Source organism: Pyrgilauda ruficollis, unplaced genomic scaffold, assembly GCF_017590135.1.
Source record: "Pyrgilauda ruficollis isolate IOZ18807 unplaced genomic scaffold, ASM1759013v1 scaffold4, whole genome shotgun sequence".
NCBI lineage: Eukaryota > Metazoa > Chordata > Aves > Passeriformes > Passeridae > Pyrgilauda > Pyrgilauda ruficollis.
In genome coordinates, this window is record NW_024525489.1 from 22020445 (window position 1) to 22046829 (window position 26385).

General features: G+C 45.3%; 2 protein-coding genes and 1 long non-coding RNA gene across 5 annotated transcripts in view; 2 read left to right on the forward strand and 1 right to left on the reverse strand.

Moving 5' to 3' along the window:
* Positions 1 to 1472, forward strand: part of VPS54 (VPS54 subunit of GARP complex) — a 48086-nt gene extending 46614 nt beyond the window's left edge. For all 3 annotated transcript variants that reach the window (XM_041477274.1, XM_041477276.1, XM_041477275.1), the window contains one exon: positions 186 to 1472. In XM_041477274.1, coding sequence (XP_041333208.1) covers positions 186 to 291 — 106 coding nt within the window. In that variant the 3' untranslated portion in view covers positions 292 to 1472. The remainder of the gene's footprint in view (positions 1 to 185) is intronic.
* UGP2 (UDP-glucose pyrophosphorylase 2) lies at positions 1393 to 21507 on the reverse strand. The gene is made up of 10 exons (XM_041477277.1): positions 21256 to 21507; positions 15622 to 15749; positions 14989 to 15096; positions 7955 to 8140; positions 6391 to 6524; positions 5464 to 5761; positions 4286 to 4483; positions 3888 to 4130; positions 3371 to 3475; positions 1393 to 2477 (listed from the first exon to the last, which is right to left on the reverse strand). Exons 1-10 carry the CDS (start codon positions 21272 to 21274, stop codon positions 2370 to 2372), a joined length of 1527 nt encoding a protein of 508 aa, XP_041333211.1. The 5' UTR covers positions 21275 to 21507; the 3' UTR covers positions 1393 to 2369.
* Positions 21508 to 21565: 58 nt separating this feature from the next.
* LOC121358809 lies at positions 21566 to 25383 on the forward strand. Its single transcript, XR_005955954.1, has 4 exons — positions 21566 to 21685; positions 22984 to 23036; positions 24009 to 24144; positions 24771 to 25383. It is a non-coding gene; the product is annotated as an uncharacterized LOC121358809 (long non-coding RNA).
* Positions 25384 to 26385: the final 1002 nt, after the last annotated feature.

The following is a 26385-nucleotide window of genomic DNA, read 5'->3' on the forward strand; positions in this document are numbered from 1 at the left end:
AAAATAAACCACATCCATAGCATTGAGTTTTGAACTGATACTTAAAATATCTAATCCAGGCATAGGATTTGAACGTGTATTGTAGCAATTCTGTGCCAAAGTCCTTGACAAACCCTGTCTGCTTGTCCAGGCACTCCAGGTGGATGTGATGGGGTCACATTCTAATCTTGTGTGTTTCACTGCAGGCTGGTTACTTCAGATGTGGCTTTTTACACTGGAAACCTTCAAGCTCTGAAAGGCCTTAACAACTTAGATCTAAACATGGCTGAAATCTGGGAGCAGAAGAGGTGATAATCCATTGGGAGCAGTCACTTGGCTCTGACAACAGACTGACTCTCTTCTAAGCAGCGTGACGACGGTGAGGTGAATACTTGAGCCCAGAGCCCCAGAAAGGGCAGGATTGAGAGTCGGGGGAGCTTAGACTCAGAGGGAGCTGCAGGGAGACCCTTCCAGTGTCCTTCAGCAAGAAACAAGTGATCAGCTGTCTGTGCAATGTTTTTTCATTCTCTCTGGAAACAGACTCAGGTTTCTTTGGACCAAATCCAAAAGAACACATAGCTGTAACACAGCTGTAGTTGTCTAGAATGCTCTGTATATCTTTATATTAAAAAGATGCTTTGCATTTCTTCTAGTGCAATGAAATTCACATGGTGTCCCACCTTATTTAATGATGGTACAATATAAAAATCTTGCAGTTGGAACTCTGTAGAAACTGTTTTTCTCTATGAAACTATGCTGTTCTAAAATTTATTTTTTTACAGAACTTTATATAAATAAATGTCTTTTGATTGCTCGCATATAGGATTCAGCTTTGTTAGGGAGCAGTCCTGTTCCAGGGGATTTCTCAGGACCTAAAATCTGAAGACAACATTTTCTAAAGCAAGGGCCAGTTCCTCAAAGCCCTTCCTGTGGGAGAGAGGAGTGACCTGACCCTCCTTAGCAGTGACAGGGTAGCAGTGGGGCTCCTGGGGGAACTGGAAGGTGGGAAAGAGGTTGGTGTAAGGATGGCCACCTCCAGCTGCCCAAGGCCTCTGCCAGAGGGGAGGGACAGGGACACAAAGAACAGGGCAGGAAGAATTTTGAAGTTTTTAGGCTGCTTATAGAAGGCTGCACCATTAAGGAGAGAGAAGCTGAAATCCATGTCTTTTGGAGTTTTTAATCCTACCTTTAACAGACTGGAGGCTGCCAGTACTCAGTACAAGTGCCTGCGTTTCTCACCTCACCCCTTGTACCTGACCCCAGTCGAGTGCCTAACCCTGAGATGATCATGTCTGATGGAATGGTCTCTGCTGCAGTGTGTGTGTGCCTGTGGTGCCCTCAGCCAGGCATGCTGACCTGGTAGCATAACATGTGTCATTCATTGTCAGTCAAAATAAAGCTCTAAAATCACAGTTGTTTTTAAAGACCAACTTCTTTAATGATACATACCAGTGTTATACTAAGCTTATAAAATAAAGTCGTCTGCATGTAAATACAAGAGAAACATTAAGAAATCAATAGTGATCAGGACAGGGATTTCTATTCCTGTACAAATTTAGAAACTCAAGAGAAGATAAATTAACATACATGGCTGTGACAATATGAACATAGGTGTAGTCAACGTGATCCATTTATTGAAAAAAGAGGGCAGATCAAAGATTAAGATATTAACAGGAGATCCAGTCTTAAATGGGATGTGAAAAAGCAAACACCACACGTGGCTACTGAGGCATTTTTCTCAAGTATTGGATTCTTTGGGCAAGTTTGGAACACGGATGATTCCCACTCTCACAATACGGAAATGGAGGTATTGACAGCCGTACCCCAGTACCTCGACATACAACTGGGACAGGACATCCCACTTGTAGTTTGGGGGGGTTGAAGAGGGCTACAGGTTGTGAGCACATGAAATACAGGGTTTTAAGAGCCTGTTTAGCAGTAGTGAAACTTTTGGTTTTCAACTGTGCCTTCCTAAAACGTCACAGGAGTTGCCAACCATGTTGTCCCACATGTATTGCTTCACAGCTTTATTTCTGCAGTTACAAGCAATTCAAAACTACTGCATGGTCGAGGCGAGCCTCTGAACTTCTTATCAAAGAGGATCTGTCCATCTTCCCGCAAGACAAACAGTATTGCACTTCAAGGTTATATTAACTGAGTTACAGAATCTCTTTAAGGACTGAAGCATTACTTATGCACATCCATGGCGCTTATGTGGCTGCTTAAAGATAAGCAAGAGAAATTAATTTTAAATTAATACTGCAGGGTACTGTGAAGATGACAAAGCATAGGCCCTCTGTGTACTTAGATTTCTAATGCTTAAAAGGTTCTTCCTCGATGAGGCTGGTTGGGCACAGCAGCCCCAGCCCTGACCGTGCCCTCTCCTGGACTCAGTGGTCCAGGATCCGCAGGTTGCCAGATACGATTTTGTTCTCTAGTACAGCTCCAGCTGGGATGTCAATCCTGTCACCATGGTTTGCAATGATGATGACTGTTCCCTGGGAACACAGAAAAGAAAACAAGGGTTCAGAAACCTGTTACCTGTTGACATGGAAGGAAGGAATAGGTTGTCTGGAGGAGCATTTAAGTGTCAGCATTGTTTCTGCATACACATTTGGGGGTCTTTTCCCCCCCTGAACAAAGGTTTTAAACAAGCATTACTGAAACCTCTCTAATTACCGTGCTAGATCCTATCAGCCTACAAGCAGAACTGGTAACTTAGTTGAAGACATGGTTACTCTAAGGGCCCCGTCTTGTCTACTTGCTTTGAAGTGGAAAAATGTTACCCCCACCCCGAGTGTGTCCCAGGAAGGCTCCTGTTCCAGCTGAACAGCAAATGTGGGAACAGAGGGACAGCTCAGAGCCTACAGCCTGAGCCTGTGACACGTGGTGCAGCACCACCTTCCACGCCTGGCAGCTGAAAAACTGCCCTAGAGAACTGCAGGTGCTGCCAGGCAAGATCCTAAGGAAGAATTTGAGAGAAACAAACTTGCTCAGCTCCACCGTTTACTAATAAATCGAGAGCCCCAAAGCGATGCAAAAGGGCCTGAAAAGGGGTGGTAAGGCCAGCGTGGGAAGGAGTTGGAACTGAGCCAAAGGACAGAGGTGGCAGCAGTGTCTGAACAGAGATGTGACGTCTGTGGTGCTTTCAAGGTTCATAAATAAACTTCCTCTCAGCCTGGGCCTGCATGGAGCAGCAGCTCTGGCAGCAACATCCTGCACTCCATCACAAGGAGCACTGGCTAGCCATGGCCTCTGCCATCTTTGGGCCAGTTACCCAACTCCCAGGAGTGCTCCTATGGACTCTGTGTACAGGCACTGCCTCAGGATCAATTGCCAGGAGCAGAGATCAGTCATGTTTATTGCAGCAGCATCCCCACCGCACACTCACCTTTAATGAAACATTCTTCCCAAATGTAACATCACCTGAAACCGTGAGATGATCCAGCTCCAGCATATCTGGAATACTTTCAAACCTCCGCAGGTAATCTTGAACCTTTTGGAAAGAGAAAATAAAAGACAGTATTAAAGCCATCTGAGGACTGAGACAAGCGTGGGAGGAGCCTCTGATACTCTTCGGGAACCTTCCTATAACCTGTATCTGCATCAATATAAAAGTTGCTACTTTGTAGTTGAGATTTCTTTCAGCAACAATTGTGAGGAACAGTAGGGGGGCTGCCCACCAGGGCGGGTGAGCTCTGGGGAGCGCACACAGCGGCTCATCTCCCCTTGCTCAGCTGAGGGCTGCAGGAGCACCCAACATGCACGGCAAATACCTGTATGCTCACAGCCTTCACAAAGAGCAAAAGGGAAGGCCCAGGTGTGCAGAGGTAAAAGTAAACCTCACTTTTCACTCAGTTATTGCTATGAGCTGTATCTTCATTCAGAGCTGAACACCAGGTGTTTACCTTTGTGAAGGAGCTGCCCAGTTTGACAAGAGGCACTGTTGGGAATTCGCGCTTCTCGCTCATCGTTAGAGACCCCGCGTTAAGGCTGTACAAATTGGACATCACGAGCAAGAGATCCGAGGTGGTCTTCACAGGCAGGAAACGACTACGAGGAACGTTTATCCCCAGAGAGTTCTCAAAACTCTTGATAGCAGCACCAACTGCGGTCTCCAGCTGGATAACATTCAAGCCTCCATCCAGAGTCTGGAAGAGAAAACTCACGTGAACACACGGAGCAGGTCCTGGCACTCAGAACTGGAACCCCAGTCTGGCTCTGTGAGGCAGCAGTGCCTGTTACCCACCCAGAAACTAAAAGTTTGTTTGGGTCAGTGTCCTCTAAACCCTTGCCAGCTGATTACCTTTGGGTTAACAATGATCTCCATGTCAATGGCGTTTTTCTCTTGCAGCCTTTTAATTGCAGACAGAGCAATCCACAAATTGTTGGTGTTGAATATTTTGAATTTTGACACAGACTTGAATTCATCCACATGTGCTTTAGGGACCTGAGCTATCTCCACCAGCCTCAGCTTGTTCTCGTACTGCGTCAGTGTGCCACCCTGCAAGGGGCAAGTGAGAGGGTTTAAGTTCATGAGAAGCCAGAGAAATCATCTCCTCAATACAGGCAGAGGCACTGGTCTGTTGGCATTTGAAGTTGAACCCCAGAGAAAACACATTTCTTGTTTTTAGTAACCAGCTACCAGGTTACTAATTATAGAGCATGTTTAAAGTACAGTCAGGACTGTCCAATGATCATATTTCAGCACTCCAAGACAGTAAATTCCTTTAATGAAGGCTGTTGAGAATATTTTGCAAATGCTGCTGTTGTCAAAAATCACCCTCAGCAGTACTTTGTTAGATGATGGAACAAAAGCTAAATTAAATCTAAGTATTCTTACAGTGCATTGCTGTGCTTTTATAGGGCTAAGTCAGAGCTTCCCTAATTAATACAGAGAAAATCCAAATCCTCATTCTTACATACAAAAGAAGAGAGGCAGAGCACAGTAGCAGAACAAATTACTGCAGGCCAGAAGTGTTTGACACACGCCATAAACCTCTGAGAAATGCCACTCCTGGACTTTGTACAAAGCCAGGGGCTAGGGCAGGTGGGCAGCTGTGCCACACAGAGCTGTGCAATGCAGGGTGGGGAAGTGGCTCAGGCAGTTTTCTGTGAGACACAACTGCTGCATCCCAGCCCTCAGTGCTGTTTTCAAGCTTCCAGCTTCAAGCTTCTGCCCCCAGTATAGGTGACAGTTTGCAAAGGTGCAAAGATTGTGACCTGCACCCTGCACAAATCCCTCCTGCTTCCATGCCAGCCCAGACTGTCCTCATCTGCTGCTGCCCAGAGCACAAATCTGTTCCATGAATTACAACTTCCTAAACTTGCTGATTTTGTGCATCTCAAATTAGATCTGAGCTGATGTGTTAAATGGTGCCTAAAATAGCTATGAGGAGACTGGGTGTATGCCTGAATCCATGGATTCAGAGGAGGCTGGAGATGGCCACCAACACACTCAGACTCTCACCCATCTCCCTTTACCTTCACATCCGCCCGGGTTTTGTTTGTGACTTCCATGACAAATTCACAGCGTTTTCCATTGGGTGGGTTCATGAGGTGGTTAAGAATGTAAAGGTCCACAGTGGCACCCAAATTATCTATATTGGACACAAAAATATATTCCTTCCCCTCTGCAATGAGGTTGTCCAGCAGCCCAGAGTTGTAGAAGCTGGCATAGATGTCTCCATGGCCTGGGGGGTACCAGCACTCCGTGTTCTCTCCTGAGTAAGAGACATCCTTGGCTATTGGCAGCAGAGTTTCCTTGTTAATTCTGGGATACCTGTGAGGACAATGGGTCTTGTTACATCCTCACCAGTGTCAGACTAGCATCAAATAAAAATATTACAGTTAAGGTGCAGCTCCATGGGCTTCTGGAGGTGTGCTTTTCCTGAGTATTCTGAACTGAAAGACCCTCCCACATTCTGAGCTGTCACTGAGAAGCTACAGAATGCAGTCTACTGAAGGATGTAAAGGCACAGTTCTCAGGCCACACTGCAAACCAGCTTTCCTCTGACAGGCAGGTGCAGAGCATATGAAACACCCCTGTGACCCCAACAGCCACCTGGACTAGAGTTTGTTCCTCTTGAGGAAGCATGGTCTGTCTCCCTCCAGAGCCAAGGATACTAACAGCAAATTCAGGAATCAAGGGGCCAGCAGCCAGTACACCACTGTTTGTACATTTCTTAGAAACTGGGGCCCACAAACTCCCTCTCCCCAGTTTCAATACATTGCCCTTGACTCTGCCCAACCCCCTGATGTTTCAGTGTCAGCACGAGGCCCGAAAGAGACTGAACATAGGTACAGAAGAGACCATTGCCACCCCAGCACCTCAAACTCAAATCCACCCCACTGGGACTGTGGAGAAACAAGCCGTTTCCTTCTACCCCAAGTGGAGAAGTCTTTTGATACCTGCTTTGATTAAAAGTATATATCTTCACACGGCTGTGACTGTATTTCTGCAGGATTTTCTTTGTGTCATCGTCTGTGTTGAAGGAATTCATGAGAACCAGAGGAACATCGGTGTTGTAGGATTTGTTTAAATGCTGAGATGGGAAATAAATGGTAAATTCAGCATGTATTATTAGCTTTAACTCCTGACACCTGAGATTTTGGGAGAAAGAAATTACGTGAAACAGACTGGAAATAATGCATGAGAAAAAAAAGAGATGCACTTATGCTACAAAAAGAATAATCAATCAGGTAAAGGAAAATAAATCCTTTTTAGCTGTAAAGATAAGACCCACACTAATTAATGTACCTTTAATTAGTGAATCTTTTGTTTTTAAACCTGCATTATGGTCTAAAATTTGAAACCACAATGCCACAAAATGGTCACTTTAAGTTTTAGCTACAGTTGATTACAAAAGGCATGTTTTCCATCAAATCATTGCAGTCTGTCAAGGTGACATTGCCACACTGTCTCTGCACAGGAAGCACTTCCACGTTTTCTTAGCAGACTGAGAGATGGACAATTGTATCAAGAGCACATAATCAATGAAATGTCACCATGTTAATTATTTATCTATAGCATGGAGCTGAAATATATAAGAGCATTTCCACATGCACAACAAAGGCAAAAAAATTGGAGATCACAGCAGTTCCACTGAAAATAGAAGGTGCAGGGGGAAAAGAGAGACCCTTGTGTAAATTTTAAGCTTTGTGTATCTGCTCAGCCTCCTGTGCTGGAGCATTTGGGGTCATTACACTTTGGTGGAGTCAGAGACTTCCACAGTGATGCTTTGGAGAGGGGGCTGCATCAGTTGGATGTAAATGTGAGTTTGCCATAGAACCATCTAACACACATGGGAGAGCCACTCCAAACAACATCACACTGAGGAAAAAACTGTTGGCACTCCAGAAACCTGGGAGCAGGCACACCCCACCTCCTACTCTAATAACTGTCTTCATTATCTGCTCTAAGAGGAATATTCAGCATTAAAAACATAAGCCAAAATGTCCTCTCCCAACACCAGCAGCTGTTCTTCTCTTTTGCTCTTCTTTCTTCAGAGGAAAATGCCAACAATCTCTTCCAGTGCAAGAGTTTAAATGCATGAAGGAACTTGGAGCTGCTGTGAAAAGCTTTGTTCTAACACACATAAAAAATCCCTTTTTTGAAAAGATAAACTTGCAGCTGGAGGAGTCGGAAACAAGCCCAGGAGTTATCCAGGCCAGACAAGCTCTACAGTGTGACTGCTTGTGTTCCTGGACACGACCCCCCTGTCCAGGCTGGTGTGCACAGGCTGGATCACACTTGTGCTAACACATGTGAGGGGCACAGAGTTCAGTCGCTGACTGCACCGTCCCTCTCATGTGTGTTCTTCCCAAGGGAATTCTCTGCTTCACCCCAGCACCAGACCTCATCTCCCTCTCTTTCTTTTGGCAAGCCTCACTTGATCCCTGTTAACAAGCCACACAGGAGCAGCTCAATGTCCTCCCTGCTCCAGCGCAGCGAGCAAAGCTCCTCAGACATTACCTCGATCTGCTGCACTGTCAGGTCCAGGAAGGTGTTCTCGTTCCGCACCCCGATGAGGCTCTTGGGGCCTTTGCAGCCCATGCTCGTGCCCAAGCCACCATTGAGCTTCACCACCACCAGCTTGTTCAAGACAGAAGCAATGTTATCAGGCAGGCCTCTGGCCTTGATCTTCTCATAGGGCTGGATCTGGGAAAACAAACGAACAAGAAAAAAAACCCCACAAACCCAGCAGTCAGATATTCTGAAAGAAATTTCTTTCTCTAAAAGCTTTCAAAATATACAGTCTGGTGATAAAACCCACATTTATTCACATGCCTTATGACACTAAAGAACATCTGCAAAGTGAGTCTACAAGAACCGTTTTGTTATGATACAAATAACCTGGTTTGTTAATATAATAACCTCTTTTCTCAAGAGGTTCTACAGACTTTGTGACACCAGGCACCATTAGCTTCATTCAAATGAGAAGTCAGGCCAGTTACACCACTTGTCACAACCCTGCAGAAGGGCAGGGGTTTTCCTTGGGGACCATCTGACTCACTGCCCCATAGGATGGTCCCTCTCCCCCTTCAGTCAGGCCACAATTTAAGAACCAGGCTCTACATGCAAGGCATACAACTTTCCTTCCCTGAGCAGCTTAAACTCATAGTTTTTTGTTTTTTTTTGCCCTCTGAGGTTGTCAAAGGCAACATTCTTGGGAAAATGTTGGTTCTTTAACTCAGTCTACACTGATTCTTATTCCAGCCACAACTCTGATACAGTTCATTTCTGCTGATAGCATGATACAGAGTGGAAGAGAGTTCCTAGTTCTTACTCTGCTCTTTTCAGAATGTGTTCATCCAGCTCATAACAGACCTTACAGGAAGTCTTCTACCTCACTGACAGCTGTTTCCTACAGGTTTAGGAACAGAGTCTGGGCTACATTTGGGGCTCATGATGGAGAGGAAATTCAGGCTCATAATGACAGTATGCCTCACATTAGGTACTGCTGCCCCCTAACTAAAAGCACCTAAGTCAAATGGTAACAATGCCACAGTAAGAATCATGCCAAAACTGTTAGACCAGAATCAATACAATTATCTTTTAGCCTGCCCTTCTAGAGATTTTCTTTTGAAGAAAAGCCCTGGTGTTCCAGTGCTGTAGCATTCTAGCTGCTAGAACATTATTTTAATTCTGATAAGGGGTGTGTAAGATCCACAGCTGGTTTCCAAAACCAAATACTTACAGAGTAGTTTTCAGAGCTGTGTTTGCTTTGGGCAAGGGCTGGGGTTCAAATGGAAATTCACACTGCCCTGGAACAAGAGTCATATTTCTTACTGGGATATGCGGGGATAGAGAGGGAGGCTTGTGCAATTCCAGCATTCCGGGACACCACGGGCAGCAGATCAGGCAGATCCCTCACAGCAGGGAAATTCTGCCCATGGGATCTGGGAAGCCTATAGGATACATTGCAAGATAAGAACTCCACGTGGAGGTCTCATGGCTGGGACAGAAAGCAGCACCACAATCACTGTCATTTCATGAGGACAGGCAGGAGCTTCCTTCCAAACTGCCAAGAACTTTTCAGGAACAGAAGTGCACCAAAAAGTGGACTCTTGCTGTGCTTTGTCAACAGATTATGTTCAGGCTGAAACACCCTGAAAAACAACTGCTCTTCTCATTAACAATGAGATGATAAATCCCGGGTTTAATGTCTTGGAGGTACATCGGGAAGCTCAATGAACACCCTGCTACCAGCAGGATCTACAGAGACTTACACTCAGACTTACTGCTTCCATCCACTCCAAGGTCAGTGCATTAGACTTGTACCTGGATTAAAAACATCTCATCTTGAGCTTTAGCTGGGTGGGATGTGAGTCACATCCATGATATTATGACACTGTCTGAACATCCCAAAAAATTATCTCAACCCTTAAGTCTCGCTATGTTCTTCTTGCATCACTCACAAAAAGCAGAGAGTCTGACACTCAGTTCAGGGCCAGACTGCCTCAAAAATAATTTGCTTTTGGTAAAGTGCCAACTACCTTTTGATGCTTTCACTATCCTGCCTGAAACCAGCTTTTGCAGAACGTTTAAAGTAGAATTCCTGAAGAAGGTAACAGTTCCATCAAGGACTCAGTTCATTGGATGCTGCACCAGTTACAGCACAAAATTTATGACTCAGCCTCACTAAATGTTTCAGTTTCTTCTGGCACAGGCATTGGAAACATCAACTTGGCAATAAAACCCTGGATCTTGAAGGGTCTTTAATTCAGAGAATAACAAATGTCAAAAAGTCAAGTTCCAGCAGGAACGCTGCAGCACCAGGACTGCTGGATGCCAGTGCTATCAATCCAGCAGTTCCAGCCATGTGCAGGCACTAATAGGCACAAATACCTCATCACCTACAAGCCTATACACAACTGGAGAAGCGCTCCACAGCAATAAAAATCAATTCTTGCTCTAAGGGTTTGGAACTGTGTGCTTGACAATTAAGTGCTGATGGGGAAAAACCAGGAAAAACCAGGGGCAGGAACGACATGTCTTACAGATGCACGGCTGCAGTGTTACTCACTTGAGACACGTCTGGCAGCCCTGGTTTGGGACTGCTCTAGGATGACATATGCAGCTTCTTTTGTTTTGCAGCCAATGTCACAGAAGTGATTTCTTGGAACAGCCTGGATGAGGCAATGTTGGGAGTTTGACTAACAGATTCCAGCAGCCTACTCCTACTGCAAGGAGGCTTGCAAGAGTTTGTCAGAGACAGACAAAATGAGCATCGGGGCTGTCATCGTGGGCAGACCGGAAAGGAGGACGCCCCTATTAGTTAATATGTACTTACAGTTTGAGGAAACATTTACTCAGCACCAAGGGACAGTTCTAGAAATAGCACCACATTAAGAGGTCTCTGCCCTCGTGAGACCCCACCTGCAGTGCTGCACCCAGATCTGGAGTCCTCAGCACAGAAAATGTGTGGACCTGTTAGAGCAGTGCAGAGGAGAGCCACAGAGGTGACTGAGAGAGAACAGCCCTCCCATGAGGTCAGGGTGAGGAGAGCTGGGGGTGGTCAGCCTGGAGAAGAGGAGAAACCTTACAGCAGCCTTCCAGCACCTAGAGGGGGCTCACAGAGGAAGAGAGACTTCATACACAGGCTGATATGGATAGGAGAAGGGGAATAGTTTCCAACTACAAGAGGAGAGATTTATATCAGATCTTAGGAAGAAGTTATTTACTCTGAGGGTGGTAAAGCAGAGGAACAGGTCAGCCAGAGAAGCTGTGGCTGTCCCATCCCTGGAGATGTTCAAGGCCAAGTTCAATAGGGCTTGAAGCAGTCTGCTTTAGTGGAAGATGTCCCTGTGCAGGGCAGGGGGGTGGAACAAAACAATTTTTAAGATCTGTTCCAAACCATTCCACGATTCTATGAACCATTAAAACTTGCTACCAAAGCTGAAGATTAAGAAGATATTTAGCTTTTGAGTAAGGGCATAACATTCATTCTTTTCCTTCATGATCTAGCTCACTGAGGTGACAACCTAAGCAGCAGACACGAATCCAGCCACTGGGGAAGAAAAAAACAAAGGCTGGAACAGACAAGCTCCTTTCACACTCACATTGCTTCAGATGCTCTCTTTACATCCCAGATGAGGTTCTGCACTGCTGTTCTGAGGTTAACTTGATCACTGCAGTTCTCTCAGAGGCCTCCCAGCAGGACTTTGCTATTGCTTCCAATTCAAACAAACAGATAGCTGTAATCTACATCGAGGGGATTAAGTTACACTTGCCATGTCCACATTCTTTACCTCCTCTCCCTGTTAACTGGCACTCTCAGTGTACTTTCTTCTCTGGAGACTGCAACAGTAATGGGTCCTAACTATGCCAGCTATCACTGTAAGCCTTTGGATATATGAAAGCAAAGCATCTGGAAGGAAAAAACAAGTCATTGGATTACCAATATGGTGTGAAATAAGTTCAGTCTTCTGTTACTGTCACCAGTATAAGTTGTTACACTGAAAATGTGGAGGTCAGGGATGAAATGTCCCATTGCAGAGAAAAACAGGAATACTACAAAGCAATAATTTCTGTTTCAATTTGCTGACAGGAGACTTTACTTGTCTTCAGGAAGAAGCAGAAGCTACATTCAGAGAACAAATACAACAGATAACACACTAGATGGCCTACAGAAGTCTCATCAGAAATTCTGTTTCTGCACAGCACTGTCCCTTGGCAAGGGGCAAAAGCCTGAAACACTCTTCCCCACCTAAAAGACAAAGCCTATAAATCCAATAAACTATTCATGAACTTTTTGAAGCTGTTAAATAAATAAAAAAGCAACAAACCCACACTTTGGCAGGTTTTTTTGTGTGCCTCTGTTTACAGATACACATGTATGTCTGTGTGTTTATACACACAGAGACACATAGATACCTCAACATATGCTTTTGCTCTTCTAGGGGATCAGCTGAAGATTAGACTTGCCAGAACTCCCAGCAGCAAAGCAATTCTCCAAAACAATCACAGGCAAATAAATTTACCCTGCAAAGAATTTGGTGCTTTCTAGGCCATGATCCTTGCAGTGTGAAATTCTCCAAGCAGCCAAGCATCCCACCACCTCATAAAACAAGGTCATCCCTACAGGCAACTATAAATCACTTGCAATTATAAATCACTTGCAAGATTACCAGCAAACACTTCTTCTATACACCCTGTGCTGTTCTAACAAGAGCAGGAGGAGAATATGCTCTGAGGTTTTATAGCTAGGAAAAGAAAACTCAATTGGAACCGAAGAACTCAAACAAAATATGTGTTCACAGATGGATACCTGTCCCAAAGAACTCAGTACTGCAGCCCTTCAAAAGTTATCCCTCTTCACCCCTTCTACAAGCTCACACTGTTGTTATCCATACTAGCTAAACTAGTAATTCCGGTCATTAGGAAATCAACTTTTATTTAATAATTCCCTAAGTCATACTCCTCAGTAAAGAACAGTTTGGGAGAAGGTCCCTTGGAATGTGTCTTATGAGGAACCCTTTTTATTTTCCACAGTATGTCCCTGACATGACTGATGCATTAAAAAGGAGGGAGTGCATACAGCAGGGAGAGATAGAAATCTTACGGTCAGCAAAAAGGAGAAAAGAAAAAAAAATAATGAAATTTAACTTTGCTCTCAGTTTTCATAAGCACTCAAACCCACGTCCTGCCAGATCAGGAAGTCCAAGTATCCCGAAAGAAAGGGGTATTTGCTATGAAGTGAAGAAGGCATGGAAGGAAGTTTGTTAGCAGGTATTTTGCCCTAGCTCTCTTCTGTGGCACTTACCAACAAGCATGATTACTTGATTTAGAGTTCATGCTAGGAAGCAAAATTTCATTTCCCATCATGCATAAATCTCATCAGACCAGAAGTCACCTGATTATGCAGATCAATGGTTTTGCAGAATTCTTAACTTCCTCTCTCTCATCAAAAGTTGCTACACAGCACAGGGTCACATTTGAGAATGAGCAGTACAGCCCATAACGAAATAAGAGAGTAACTCTTTCTAATTCTGCCCTTCTCCACTCAGCCCTCTGTGACCTTAAGTTAGTTCTTTTTTAGCAGCTTGCCATGCCTGGGAATACCCCATGCCTGGGAATATGCCCCAGTCTATTTCAGAGCCTTACCACAACCTCCAGTTTGATATCTGCTCCAGATGTCCTACCTGGCTACTTTCAGACCTTTACAGAACTTGTAAGTTTTTCCACTGAAGGTGTGCAAAACTTGAAAAATAGACAACAGCTCTTCCTCTTCACAAAGCAGCCATTCACCCGCATCAAACTTCTGTAATTTAATCCCTTCTCTTGGCACAGGGAACAGTTTATTCCTTTGATTGTCCTAACTACCTTCTTACATATTTAAAAGACCTATCGTCCCCCCACACAGAAAGAAATCCCCTTTTCTTCAGCCTTCCTTGAAAGTCATCTTATCTAGAACTCCAATTTCCCACCCTGGCCTCTTCATTGAGGGCAGACTTCTCCCTCCAAAGCAACACTTCATTCACTGTTACAGTACAGAAAAGAGAGACATCACATGTTTTTGAAGTTAAAAGAAAACACTCAACCTTGGAAAAACCCTAGACTTGCTCTAAAACAGCATCATTCTTCAACGCTTTATAGAGCAGCCCTGCATCTGTTCTGGAAGTAACTGGACAGCCTGCCTTTCATGGGGAACAGAGCCTCGATTGAGGCACACAGAGAGCCTCAGAGAAACCACAGGCCTGGGAGCACACAGAACTCCTGCAATATGCCAAGATCACTAGGCTGGGAAAAGCAAGAATTTGTAGCACAACCACACCATTCGTTACACAAGAGTCAAAGGACAGCCTAAGGCCACTGATGAATCAGTAAAACGAGGTTAGGTTTAATAGGAAGTATTTATTTCAGTACTAAACAGTGCTGAAAAAATACATAGTGCTTTTTCAGCAGCAGCTCAAATTACAGGTTATAAGTTACAACAACATAGACAACATTAGAAAATCAAGCTCCAAAACCCCCTACAGTCAACTCCTTGTTTCAGATCCCTCACTTTTGCTGAGCTGCTGCAGGTTACAGAAGTTGCTAAATGAGCTCTATTACCCAGCCCACTTGCCATATGTCCCTTTCAAATTATTAAACATAAAGGATTGCTGGAAACGGTCTCATCTGAGATGCGCAACCCTCTTCTACAGGCAGAAGGGAAATGGGAACAACAAAGGTCCTCCCTACATCCCCTCTAACACAGGTTTACTCCAGAGAAGGCACCAAATGGTGGGGTGGCATCTGTCCCATTTTGCTCCCCTGCTCCCAGAGCAGCTAAGAAAATAACACCAAAGAACTTGACACATATGGTAAGCAGAACCTGATGTTCAGGAAGACATACTACATATGTCAACAAATAATTATTTCTCAGAACCCAAAGTCTTGTCCTACATGGTTTTATAGAACCACGGCAGATAGACCCATTCAATGGATGAATACATCATTTGCCTTAAGTAGTAATTATCAGTTTTATTTTCCTTACAAACTGTCACTTAATAACAACTTACAGAATCTTCTGGAGGTCTCTGAATCTTCCCCCAGTCCACAGATGGTCCCTTTTCTTGTAGGAATCTATGAAATAGCTTCTTAAATCCTTCCAGGTCCTTTTTAGTGTGCTACAAAGAAGATATGCATTAGTTAAGGCTGGTAATTCAATGCACACCTACTCAATCACAGAAGCATTTCTAGAAATTGATGTACAGTCTATTCACGAGAGTAATTTCATTAGCACTGAAGTAGACATGCTAAACTTTAGGTAAAATTCTAGAAGTTACCAAAAGCTCATTTTCACTAAAACTCTTGAGTACAAAACCAACTTGGATATACAAGTCTTCTGTCAAAATCATAACAATTACAATTTGGCCCAACATTTAAGATAACAGCTTTACCCTCCCTTTCTGTAATCCACTGAAGATTACACAGAACCTTTAATAACTAAAGGTGATTAAACACTTAATAACTCTGTCACCCAATGTAGAGGGAACCGAAAGTCTCCTACTGACATTATATCCTGGCTACTCTTCCACACAGGATCAGAGCACATCCTAAAAATAAGGACCTGGAAATCTGTGATTTATCTCCTTTCTGAGGTCTGCCTCAATGTCCGGCACCCCATTTCTCATGCTCTGAGTGCTCCTTACCTCTATCTCATTTGAGTGTGCGGTCGCGAGGATCTTATCAAGTTCTACTTTCATTGAATACTCCAGCTCCTGCCGAATGACTTCTTGGAACTGTGAGGAGCCAGCTTGAGACATTGCTTGGCTGAAATCTTGAATAAAAATAAAAGAAAATTATTTAAAAAAAAACCCCAAACTAACTTATTTAGACTACAAACAGCCTTCAAATTTCTTTAAAAAGACTGATAAACTCATAAAATCCAGTCTTGTTTTATCACTGTGCTAACATTCCAGGAATCTAAAGTTTTTGTTCCTAGTTACTTGGGGAACAGATCTTAAACTGGGCCAAAGAATAATGAACCTTCTTTCCAAACTCAAAAGTACCCCATAGGGCCAATGGTCCATCTCAAGAAGTATCCAAAAATCTGCAGCACTGCACTTTTTTACTAGAGAAGTCACATCCTACCACATCAACACACTTTAGCAAGTAGGAGTGTGAAAAATAAGAATTTTCTTACTGAAAAGTTATGTAGAGTACTGTGATTGAAGGCATCCCTCTGCTCCACAAGCAAATAAAAACATAAGCTTTAATTATTTACACAGTGCACTTTCACAGGATCTTCTGTTTGTTCCAGTAAACATTCCCTTACTTTGTCATGAGTATTTTCACACTACAGCATGCATTTCAGTTACTAAGCAACCTAGAAAATTGGGCTGTCTATCACTTCAGCATTTGTTTTGTTTTTGAGAGTGATAAACTCCACAAACATGAAAAAGAGTAAATACACAAATATTCTATAAAGTCCACCCTGCAGAAAGAACCAGGAGAGAACACAACTTTATTTTCCAACAGAAAGCATTGGAAGTGAGTGTATTCTCAAAAGACATTCTGAGTATGTTCTCTAAAGACCTCAGTTAATTTAATTTCTGCCAAATCCCTTGAGTGATCACTTCCCTGTAACACAGAGAGTGATGTATTGCCAAATATAGCTGGATTTTAGAAACACCCTGAATACTAGTGCAAAAAAGGGACAGGAGGGAACTTCACAAGTGAACAGAGCGACACTGACAGAAAACATTGCTAGAAGAGGAACCTGCATTTAAAGTCTACTTATTGAGAACATGCATTAAAAGGCTCTTCTATTGAGAATGCCTAAGAAAGCCAAAAATGGTTCATTTTAATGCAATTTTGATTTTATTTTATTTTTCTAAGCAAAGTATTCCACAGCCTCAGCCTCAGTGACAGTATCTAATCCTTGCTTTGAAGCCCACAGAAGCCATTTTCCTGACTGCACTGTTTTGCAGGTAGGGGAGGGAGAGAGAAAAAAAAAAAAAGACAGACAAGTGCTGCAGTGCACATAGCATGTGTGGTGCAACACGGGAAAACGCCAGCTCAAGATGAACAGTACACTGAACAATAGGTCCTTTTTTAAATCAAATGCTTCATTTAGTAGTAAAAGCAGGTAAGAGTTGAAAGCCTGCTAGGCATATCTTTCCGGGTCAAATGTGTGACAACACAGACAGCTCTCCACCAGGAAGCACTTTTTCCTACAGAAAAACAAGGAGGTCTGTTCCAGCTTCATGCTTAATACCAAACTGCTACAAGTACTCCCTTCATTCCCTCCCTTTGCGTGATGCACACCGAAACAACTGCCAGGAGACGCTTTCACATGTTTCCAATCCTCCCAACATGTTATAATACACCACTTCTGCTACAACAACAGCAACAGTGGCCATTTCTCATTTCTGGCCGGCCTGTGAAACATCTGAACTTCCCTGTGTGATGCAACACATCTCGTAAGGAACTCTGCAAATCCCAAGTCTCAGCAGAGAGCTTCAGTCGTGCTGTGGAACACGCTGGGGCTGAGGGAGGCACAGCCAGCCTCCCCGGGCTGCCATGTAAGTAAGAAAAGCTTGTTCTGCTCACATTAGCCAAAAGACTTGTGTCTACCACAAAAAAAGCACTTGGAGACTAAGCAACATCACAAACAAATAGAGATAAAAAGGCATCATAAAAGTAAGCATGTGACAACGTCCTAGTTTAAGGGTCTTTTTTTTTCTGGAATATTCTAAGTTCTTCACAAACTGAATGAGCAAACACCAAACACGTTTGATCCCCAAAATCCTCGCAGGAAAGCAAAGCAGACCTGCTGCTTTTCCCAATACCAGGCATCAGGCACACAGAGCAGCAGCTGGATGGGACAGCTCTTACCGAACCCCAGCCTGCCAAAGCTGCCACTGCCATACCCTTCAGCAGCAGTGAGGGGTATTTAGGCTTTGCATTTAACATTTATCAACTACTGCGACCCCTCAGCCTCACCCAGACCCAATGTGTCAGGACGCAGCTGCCCAGGCAGAGCATGGCTAGTGCTGCTAGCCCAATTATTATTATTATAATAATTGGGCTAACAGCACTAACCATGGGGAAAGAGAGAGGAAGGATATGGCTGGAGTCCACAAAAACACGTGCTTGCCTGGTGTGAGAAAAGTATCTATTCTGCATAGGTAAGAATCTGAATACTGTAACTAAGAGCTGAGAGAAACAGCAAGCCACAGCTCTGCTACTCCTACCATGCCACTGCGAGGCAGAGGTTTTGAGCATTTATCTTGGAAATGACCACCAGGAATTGGGCTGCGCTCTGTAAAGGCTCCCCAATGCAGTATTGGTGCATGACACGAGAGAATGTGGCTCTTGTTGTTCCTGCTGCCCCTCAGAGTTTTTGGGAAGGAGCTGGTATTCACACATCTCAGCCTTTGGCTGGCAGAAAGACAACTGCAGTCCTTTAACACAAACTACAGCTGAATTTAACAGCCTGGGTGAAGACTGATTTCCCTTTCCACCCAGCAGCAACAAGGAAGTTGAAAGGCCAGTGCAACTACATATCTTAAAGCAGTTCTTCCCTGCAGGCTAAAATTCCCTAAGGACATAATGAAAAGTAGTTACTGTGCCTCTAAAAATCAGATGGGAGGCTGGGGTGCTGGATAGTCAGAGGAAGGGATTTCCAAGAATACACGTGGCCATAAAATCCCAAATTATGTTAAAAAGAAATGCCTCTTCCAAGCTATTTCGCAACCAATGCCTCATATTTCAGCCTAAGCCCACTTTTATGAAAGCAGTGTATTTGAACACTCATCAGACTTAAGAAAAGGGTGGGATAAGATAGTGGAAGACTCTTGGGGGTCCTGCCCACACAGGAAATGAGCACAGACCAGAAGAGCATGACCACATAGCTGAGACTTTGGAGAACGCCCGGCTTTACAAAAGCAACCACACAGGATATCTCACGTTAATGCCTTTGGTAGAAAGCGTTCCCCCAAGCAGCAGAGACAGGGCTGCACTTCAGTCAAGTTCATGGTGGTGTTTGATGCATGGAGAATTTCACCCCAACCCTCCTGCCCCCACCCACTGTTATTTCTAGCAGGCTTTTGTGCTCTGCTCTGACTGCTAACCTGGCCCCTGCCCTCACAGCACAAGCTACAGCACACAGAAGAGTACTGGCAGGTTTATGATGCCTAATTTTATAACTGACATGTGAAAAAACAAATCATGGTATATCAGAGCAAGCTAACAGAAAGGAGGACTTTGTACACTACCAGAAACAATACAAGGGGCAGATCTCCTCAGGAAAACTGCACAAGAGCAGAAGAGTGATCACCTCTTACTGAGGGGCTTGCACATATTTTCTTTCTGCTGTCCATCCTCTTATTATACATTAAAAGCAGAGAACACGTTAAGGTTGATTAATTTTGTTCATTAATCCACTCAGAAAAGAACTACTGCCTTGGTACTATGTGCACAAGGAGGCAACACTGGAGGGAGTTGTGGGACAAGTCAAGCAAGAACTTCTCTCATGAAAAAGTGGGAAATCTCTTGGGCTGAGGGCTGTGAATTGTGATTACTTCTGCAATCCAAGTAAGTATACAGAAAGACCTACAGCAGAAAATCACTGAGGTCTCCCTGGAGCCAGAGTAATGCATAAAAACCAAGAAGGGTGGCCAGTAAGTTACAACACTCAGCTAAACTTTAAATGCTCTACCCTTGAACTCTGTGCTCAGGATACAGAGTGAATGCCTTAACTTCCAATGATTCCGCTTAAAGTTCAAGGCAATTTTTATCTCTGGCAGGGATAAAAGTCTGTCTCTTTAAATACCCACACTATAATGTGCAATGCTAACAAACACTACTTTGAATTTTAGAACTGAACATACCCACTCAGGCTCTACAAACATTTTCCTACTACTAGAGGCAAAATTTGCCAACACATGCTGGACGGAAGCATACGTGAAGTGAAACCTTTATGCCCTGACTCTTCTTGACAGATGAGCACATTAGCTTGAGCTAACTCAGAAATTTGCAACCTAGGAAGCTGCTCCCGCCAGCTGCACACACCAAGAATTTAGGTGTTACAGCTGAATTTCCCAGTTTAGCAGATGATCCTCATGCTAAAAATATTACCTGACAGGACAACATGCTTTAGTACTACTGGCTTGACAAAAGAGTATCTAAACAGTGGACGGTTTTGGGTTTTTTTTTTTAAGGCTTTCAGGATTGTCAAATATCTGGTAATATTTTAAAAACCAATTATGATCATTACATAGGTTTCTACAGCTTTCTGTTTCAGAAATAACAGCACTTCTCTGCAAGATGGCTACCTTCAGCAGTAGTCCGAGATAAGCCAATTCTATTTAAAAAGAACAATTAGCAATATATTTTCCTAATCAACTTCACAAGGGCTTATCTTGATAACTTTCAGAGTGGCCGGTTGAGCAACCTGCTGGCAACACTTTCCTCCTCCAGCTGCCTGCTTTCTGCCCAGGTGTCACAGGGCATTTGTAGACAAGTGATGCCTTCACACAGCCCTGGACAACCAGTGTGTGATGGACAGTGATTTCCCAGAGCCTGCCAAGGCTCTCAGTTGCCTGCAACACCCAAGTTTGTATAGCAAACGACCTACTCGTGCTCCTTCAGCAGGCAGCATTCCATCTGTTGATAGGCCTGCGTGAATTTATATTAAGGAACCCTATAGGCATGTATTTCATTACAAAAAAAGCACACCCGCACCACGAGGAATATAGGAAAACAGGGAAGGAAAACTGCAACGGCAATGCACCAAAGTAATTTTTCTTCCCCAAATGACCTCTTGCGGGCTGGTTCCCTGTTTCACAGGGAATCCAAAACTCAGACCACGTACACACAAACGCTCACACACGCGGAGAGGAGTAAAGGAGAGTGCCGGAGCCTACCGGGATCAAAAAACGCCAAAAACACACTCAAGCCTCAGGAAATAAATAAATAAATAAATTTTTTAAAAGGGAAAATAAAGAAAAAAGAGGAAAAAAGCGAAGATGTTCAACCCCGGCACGCATCCTCCCGCAACTTTACTAGGCGGTTTAGCGGACAGGGGAGATTTGCTGGCGAGGTCCCGCAGGATCCCCCAGCCCCTGGCCGCGCACAGCCCTGGGCGCAGCCCCGCCGCCCGAACCGAACCGAGCCGGGCCGGGCCGGGCCGGCCCCGCCGCCGGATCACGGACGGGGCTCCGGGGCAGCCCGGGCACACCGCAGCCGGCGGCTGCCCCCGGGAGCGCGGACCCAAAGCACAGCGCAGCCCCGCGCACGGGCGGCGGAGGGGCCGAGAAAAACAAAGCGCGTCAGCTTACCTTTCAGGAGAGCCGACATTTTCGCGCTTTAATAAATAAACAAGCACTTGGGTCAACACGGAGCGCCTCGCTCGGGGGGTTCCGCCCCGCGGCGGGCAGCGAAGGGCCGGAGCGCGGCTGCCGCCCCTGCGGAGGCTGCGGCGGGAGAGGCGGCGACCCCGGCCTCGCTGGGAGCTCCCGCCCGCCCGCCGCGCTGCCCCTCCGCCGAGCAGTCCCTCCCGGGCCGGCGGGCGGGCGGCGAACCCCGAGCAATTTAAATTTCATCAATGGAAGAGGCGGACCCGCCGCGCCCCGGGTTTCGGGCGGGGCCCGGAGCCGCCCCCCCGGGCCCGAGCGGCGGCCGCGGGAAGCGGGGCGGGAGCGGCGGCCCCGAAAAGGAGCTCGGGCGGCCCTCTCGCCCCACGGCTCCCGGGCTGGCGGCCGTAGCCAGGTGGGACTCGGCCTCCTCTCATCCTGCCGCTGTCTGCCCGAGGGGGGACGTGGCCAGAGGAGGTTTGGGTTGGGCAGTAAGAAGAATTTCTTCACAGGCAGGGTGGTTTGACATTGGAATGGGCTGCCCAGGGAGGCGGTGGTGGAGTCACTGCCCCCAGAGGTGTTTCAGGGAAGACTGGACGTGGCACGCAGTGCCACGGTCTGACTGACCCGGTGCTCGGTCATAGGCTGGACACGATGATCTCAGAGGACTTTTCCAGCCTAATCGATTCTGTGATTCTGCTTAGTATTTCTGATTTGTGGAGTGTACCGTGAGTTAAAGCATCTCCACCCATGGCTTTCCACCCCAGGTTCATGGCCACGTTCAGGTCTGGGGAGGTGCCGGGGCCCTGGGAAGCGCGCAGGTGCCAGAGGCCAGGCAGTGCTCCTCAGCTGGGCTCTGATTTCTGTCTTGGCCAACTATTTTCCCTGTTTTTTCCTGCAGACACTTCCCAGCAGTGCTTGGGCTTCCCTGTGCACTGTGGTGACACCCAGTTATGGTGGAAACCCCGGTGACCCTGCCTGCCATAAATACCTCCCAGCCTCCTGCAGGCGAATCACCACCCTGGTTTTTGCTTTCTCTTTGGTTTTTAAATCAGCTCTATATGGCCTTGCGATACGTGCTTGTGTATAAAATCGTATGTAACGCATCACCGAATCCTCACACCCACACGGAGTCACACTGCAGGCCAGTCAAACAGAGCAGTGCCCTGTTGCCATGAGGACAGGGATGTGGGGATTGGCAGGGTGCTGCTGAATTCCAGTCTCAAAAGGCGGATGGGTGCAGCCTTGCCTGGGATGGGCAGGATGGTCTTCATCCCTCCTGGCTGAAGCTCCATGTAAGTTCTCTGGGATAAACCAGGTAACCACCAGGATGAGCCAGTCCATTTGGGGATGGGATGGCTCACCTCTGCATCTGCCTGTTCCTTGGCTTTTAAGAAAACCAAAAATGCAAAGACCCTGTGAATTTTACATCCCAATCCACTGGGAGCATCCCTTTTCATTTTGTACCACCAGACAGTACAGGGCTCACTGCATGCTGCCTTCTTGACATCAGGGAAGAGGCTCCTCTTAGTGCCTTGGATCCACCAGGAAAAAAGTCCTGGATTCACTCCAGAACTTCAGCAAAATCCTAATCCTTTTCTCTAAACATTGATGGCAGGTTGCTGTTGTCTTAAATGCAAGATCAGCCCCACTCCTGTCCTTCCACTGTTAATTAAAATGCTTTAATTTAAACCTGTTGCTCTCTTCCTACAGCTCAGCTCTGCTGTGATGCCACATCCAATACCTGCAAGCCAAACACAAACTAGGTAATCTCTGGATAGGGCTGGGCCAACTTTTGTCCTTTGAAAGGATAATTATAGGCATGACTTTCATGACAATAAGCAGAGATAATTTTTTATCTGCCAGCAATAAAACTAAATTCCAGTTAGCTGTCTCGCTGTGTTGGAACCAGGGGATAACGCTCCCTCCTTCCCTGCATTTTATGGAAGGAAGGGAACAGTCAATACTGGGCACTGGTGGTGTCAGTCAGTGTCACTGAGAAGGTAACCAGAGCCAATCTGTCCAAAGCCAGCAAAGTTTGGTAAAGCTCTTGAGCTGGGTTAAACTCAGGAGAGGTTTATCTCGCAGCACACAGGCAAGCTGCTCTGCAGCTCCTGGTGCTACTGCCGGGGATGCACTGGGAGCCCATCCACCTGCACCAACATTTCGGGTTAAGTAGACACAGAAATGCCAAAGAGAGGTCTAAATGCCCCAAATGGAAAAGAACCTTTTGCTCCCCCAGCGCCTGATGTCACCATCTCAGCCAGGGGGTTCAGCATCTTCCAGGAACCTGGGGCTGCATCACAAAGGAACAGCGGGACAGAGGCACCAAACCCAAGCCACTGCCCGGTTTTGTGCCTCATGTATAAACTGCCTCGTAAATATGCCTCGTAAATAAAATATATAAATACTCTAGTAGTGATTTCTTTTGGTCTCAGCGACTGAAAAGCTTACACCAGTGCAAGATGCTGCCAAAAGTATTGGTCTTGTCCGCTGCCTTCATCCAGCCTTTCTCCCATCCCAGTTTTGGCTCAGCACCTGCAGTTTTTGGCCGGGAAAGTTGGCTTTTGGATGGGCTCATTCCTGGCTTGCAGGTGGGTGGTGACAAGGGGAGGTGGAAAAGCCCTTGTGAAGACCCAGCATCACCTTTTCATCTCACTCATTTATTTCTTCCTTAGCACTCTTTACTAATTTTCCCACTGAGGACATTTATTTTCCCTCTCTCCTTTGTTTTTCAGCCACTTCATTTATTGCCAATGAACTGATTTGTTTGAGCTGAGAAGGGTCAACAGATAAAGGAAATCTGTGTGTTTATGGGGAAAAGACAGTGCAGATGCCAAGAAAATATGGCTGGGAGGCAACTGGAAAGCCAAGGTGTGAACATTTTAATTTATTGACTAGGGAAGAATAGAAAAATCTTTGTTGTTGTTGTTCAAGTGAGATAAATGGTAACACAGCTGCTTTATGGCCATTTCTTTCTTAATTATATATATTTAATAGTAATGTCTACTATAAATAGAGATGTATGTATAATTTACATATGATATCAGTACATAATACAAATATACAATATATAATATTGCAACATGTATGTAATAATAAATATGTAGTGATATGCATATATGTAGTAATATGTATATGTGATTTCTATATCTTATGTGTATTATACACATAGGATATTTTTTCTGTATTATATAAATATATATTGATGACTTTATCTACAATATAAATTCAGGAATTTATATAATATACATATAATTCCAGGTGCATCCAGGCATCCAGCAAAGTAGACATGATACACACAGAGATCCCCGAGGATGTGTGTGTGTATATAATATAAATCTTTAATACTTAAAGATTTCTATATATTTTATCTATATACGTTTACATTACGGATGTATGTATTTACACAGTCTATAAAAACTGTATAATATATATAGTTACATGTTGTAATTTTTCTTTTCATTTTTTCTTTTTTAAATGTGAATTTTGGCCTGAAGGGACAGTGAGTGACTGGCAGCAGTCAAAGGCCACCTCTGGGCCCCTTTGGGTGGGGCATGGTTGCACCTGAGCTCTTCCGGCTCCTGTTTGTCCAGCGAGTGCAGCAGCTGCCCGGCACATTCCCGGCTTCTCCGGAGCTTTGTTTCCTGACCAACACCCATTTGCAGTATTTCCCAAACAAGCGGAGGCTCATCACCATCGCTCCCACTCCCTCTTCCCCTTCCAATTGTCCCTGCGGGCTGGGGAGCAGCCGAGTTCAAACAATCCGTGCTCGGGCATCGGCCGGGCAGGACGTGAAGCATTAACGAGTTTAATAGCAGCAAACAGATAAAAGGTTTCAAAGGGCATCATTAAAAAATATCCCTGTGGCACAGGTCTGTGATACCCCAGGGCTTCAACATGAGGTGCAGAAACCTGTGACTGCCGCCTTCTGAAATCCTTCCCAATTGTTTAAAAAATTATAAAAATCCACATTTAATTTCATTTTCGTTTAGTTTAGTTTAAGAAACAGGGTTCTCCCTGCCTATGGTGTGCTCACACAGCCATTGTTCAACTCCACATGGTTCAATGCTGGAACAAAATAAAATATTAAATTAAATTAAAATAAGAAAATATTTTTAATTCTATATCTTTTTCTCTGTCCCTTTCCCATGTTTAAAGCAAGGACACACAGCACACCTTTGGGGCAACAGCTGAAAGCCACTGAATCACAAAAGCCTGGTTGCACCTAAAAATCTCCTGTTAACAACCTCAGCAGGAGCTATCTACAGGTTTTGGGTGCTCCCCCTTGGAGCAGAAGCATTTTTGAATAGCAAATTATGCAAAGAGGAGCAGAACAGAGGCTGCAAGGGCAGGGTCTCCTGGTTTGGTGGGAGTTCGGTGGTGCTGGGAATGGCTGGAGCTGCTCAGGCCTCACAAGGGAATGGGGATTATTTTGCCCACAGATAGGCTGGACAAAAGGTCTGGAATAATTCAAGGTCTATTTTTACCTCCCTTCTTGCAGGAATTTTGTGGCTGCTGGCGCCTGGTGGCACGCCGGCACGCAAACCACGCTGAGGGGCTGGGATGGGGGTGTAGGGAACAACACAGCCCCCTCCGGTCTGAGGTGCTGGGGGGAAGACAGCCAGAGGGGAAGGCAGGGTTCCTACAGATCCTGTCCTGCCAGCTGCTTCTCTGCGTGCTGGAAGTCTTCCTACTGGTTTTTCACAGAAAACAAAACCCTCCTGACAAGCCCTTATGACGAACGACAGATGAGTCTTGTCCTTATCGCCACCCGGTTGTCACCCCTTCACATTTGCCCCTGGACCTATTCCCACCGCTATAATTAACAGCAAATCAGGTGTCAGCTTGCTCTGTTGGACACAGCCGTGGAAATTCTTGGCATGGTGTTCTTCCTTTCGGGGCTGGAAGCCAAGTGCTGGAGACATGGGAGAAAAAATCAGCTCATTATGCCTGCAGCGGGGTGAGAGCCTTCCCCTTCCTCCCCTGCGTGCCCAGGGCTGGATCCAGGACCTAGTTCAGACCCAGTGACCACAGGGACTTCTGTGTGCCCACCCAGCAATCCCAGGTTTGCACCCATGGTCAGGCAGGTTCCCTGCAGCCAGGAGCATGGTG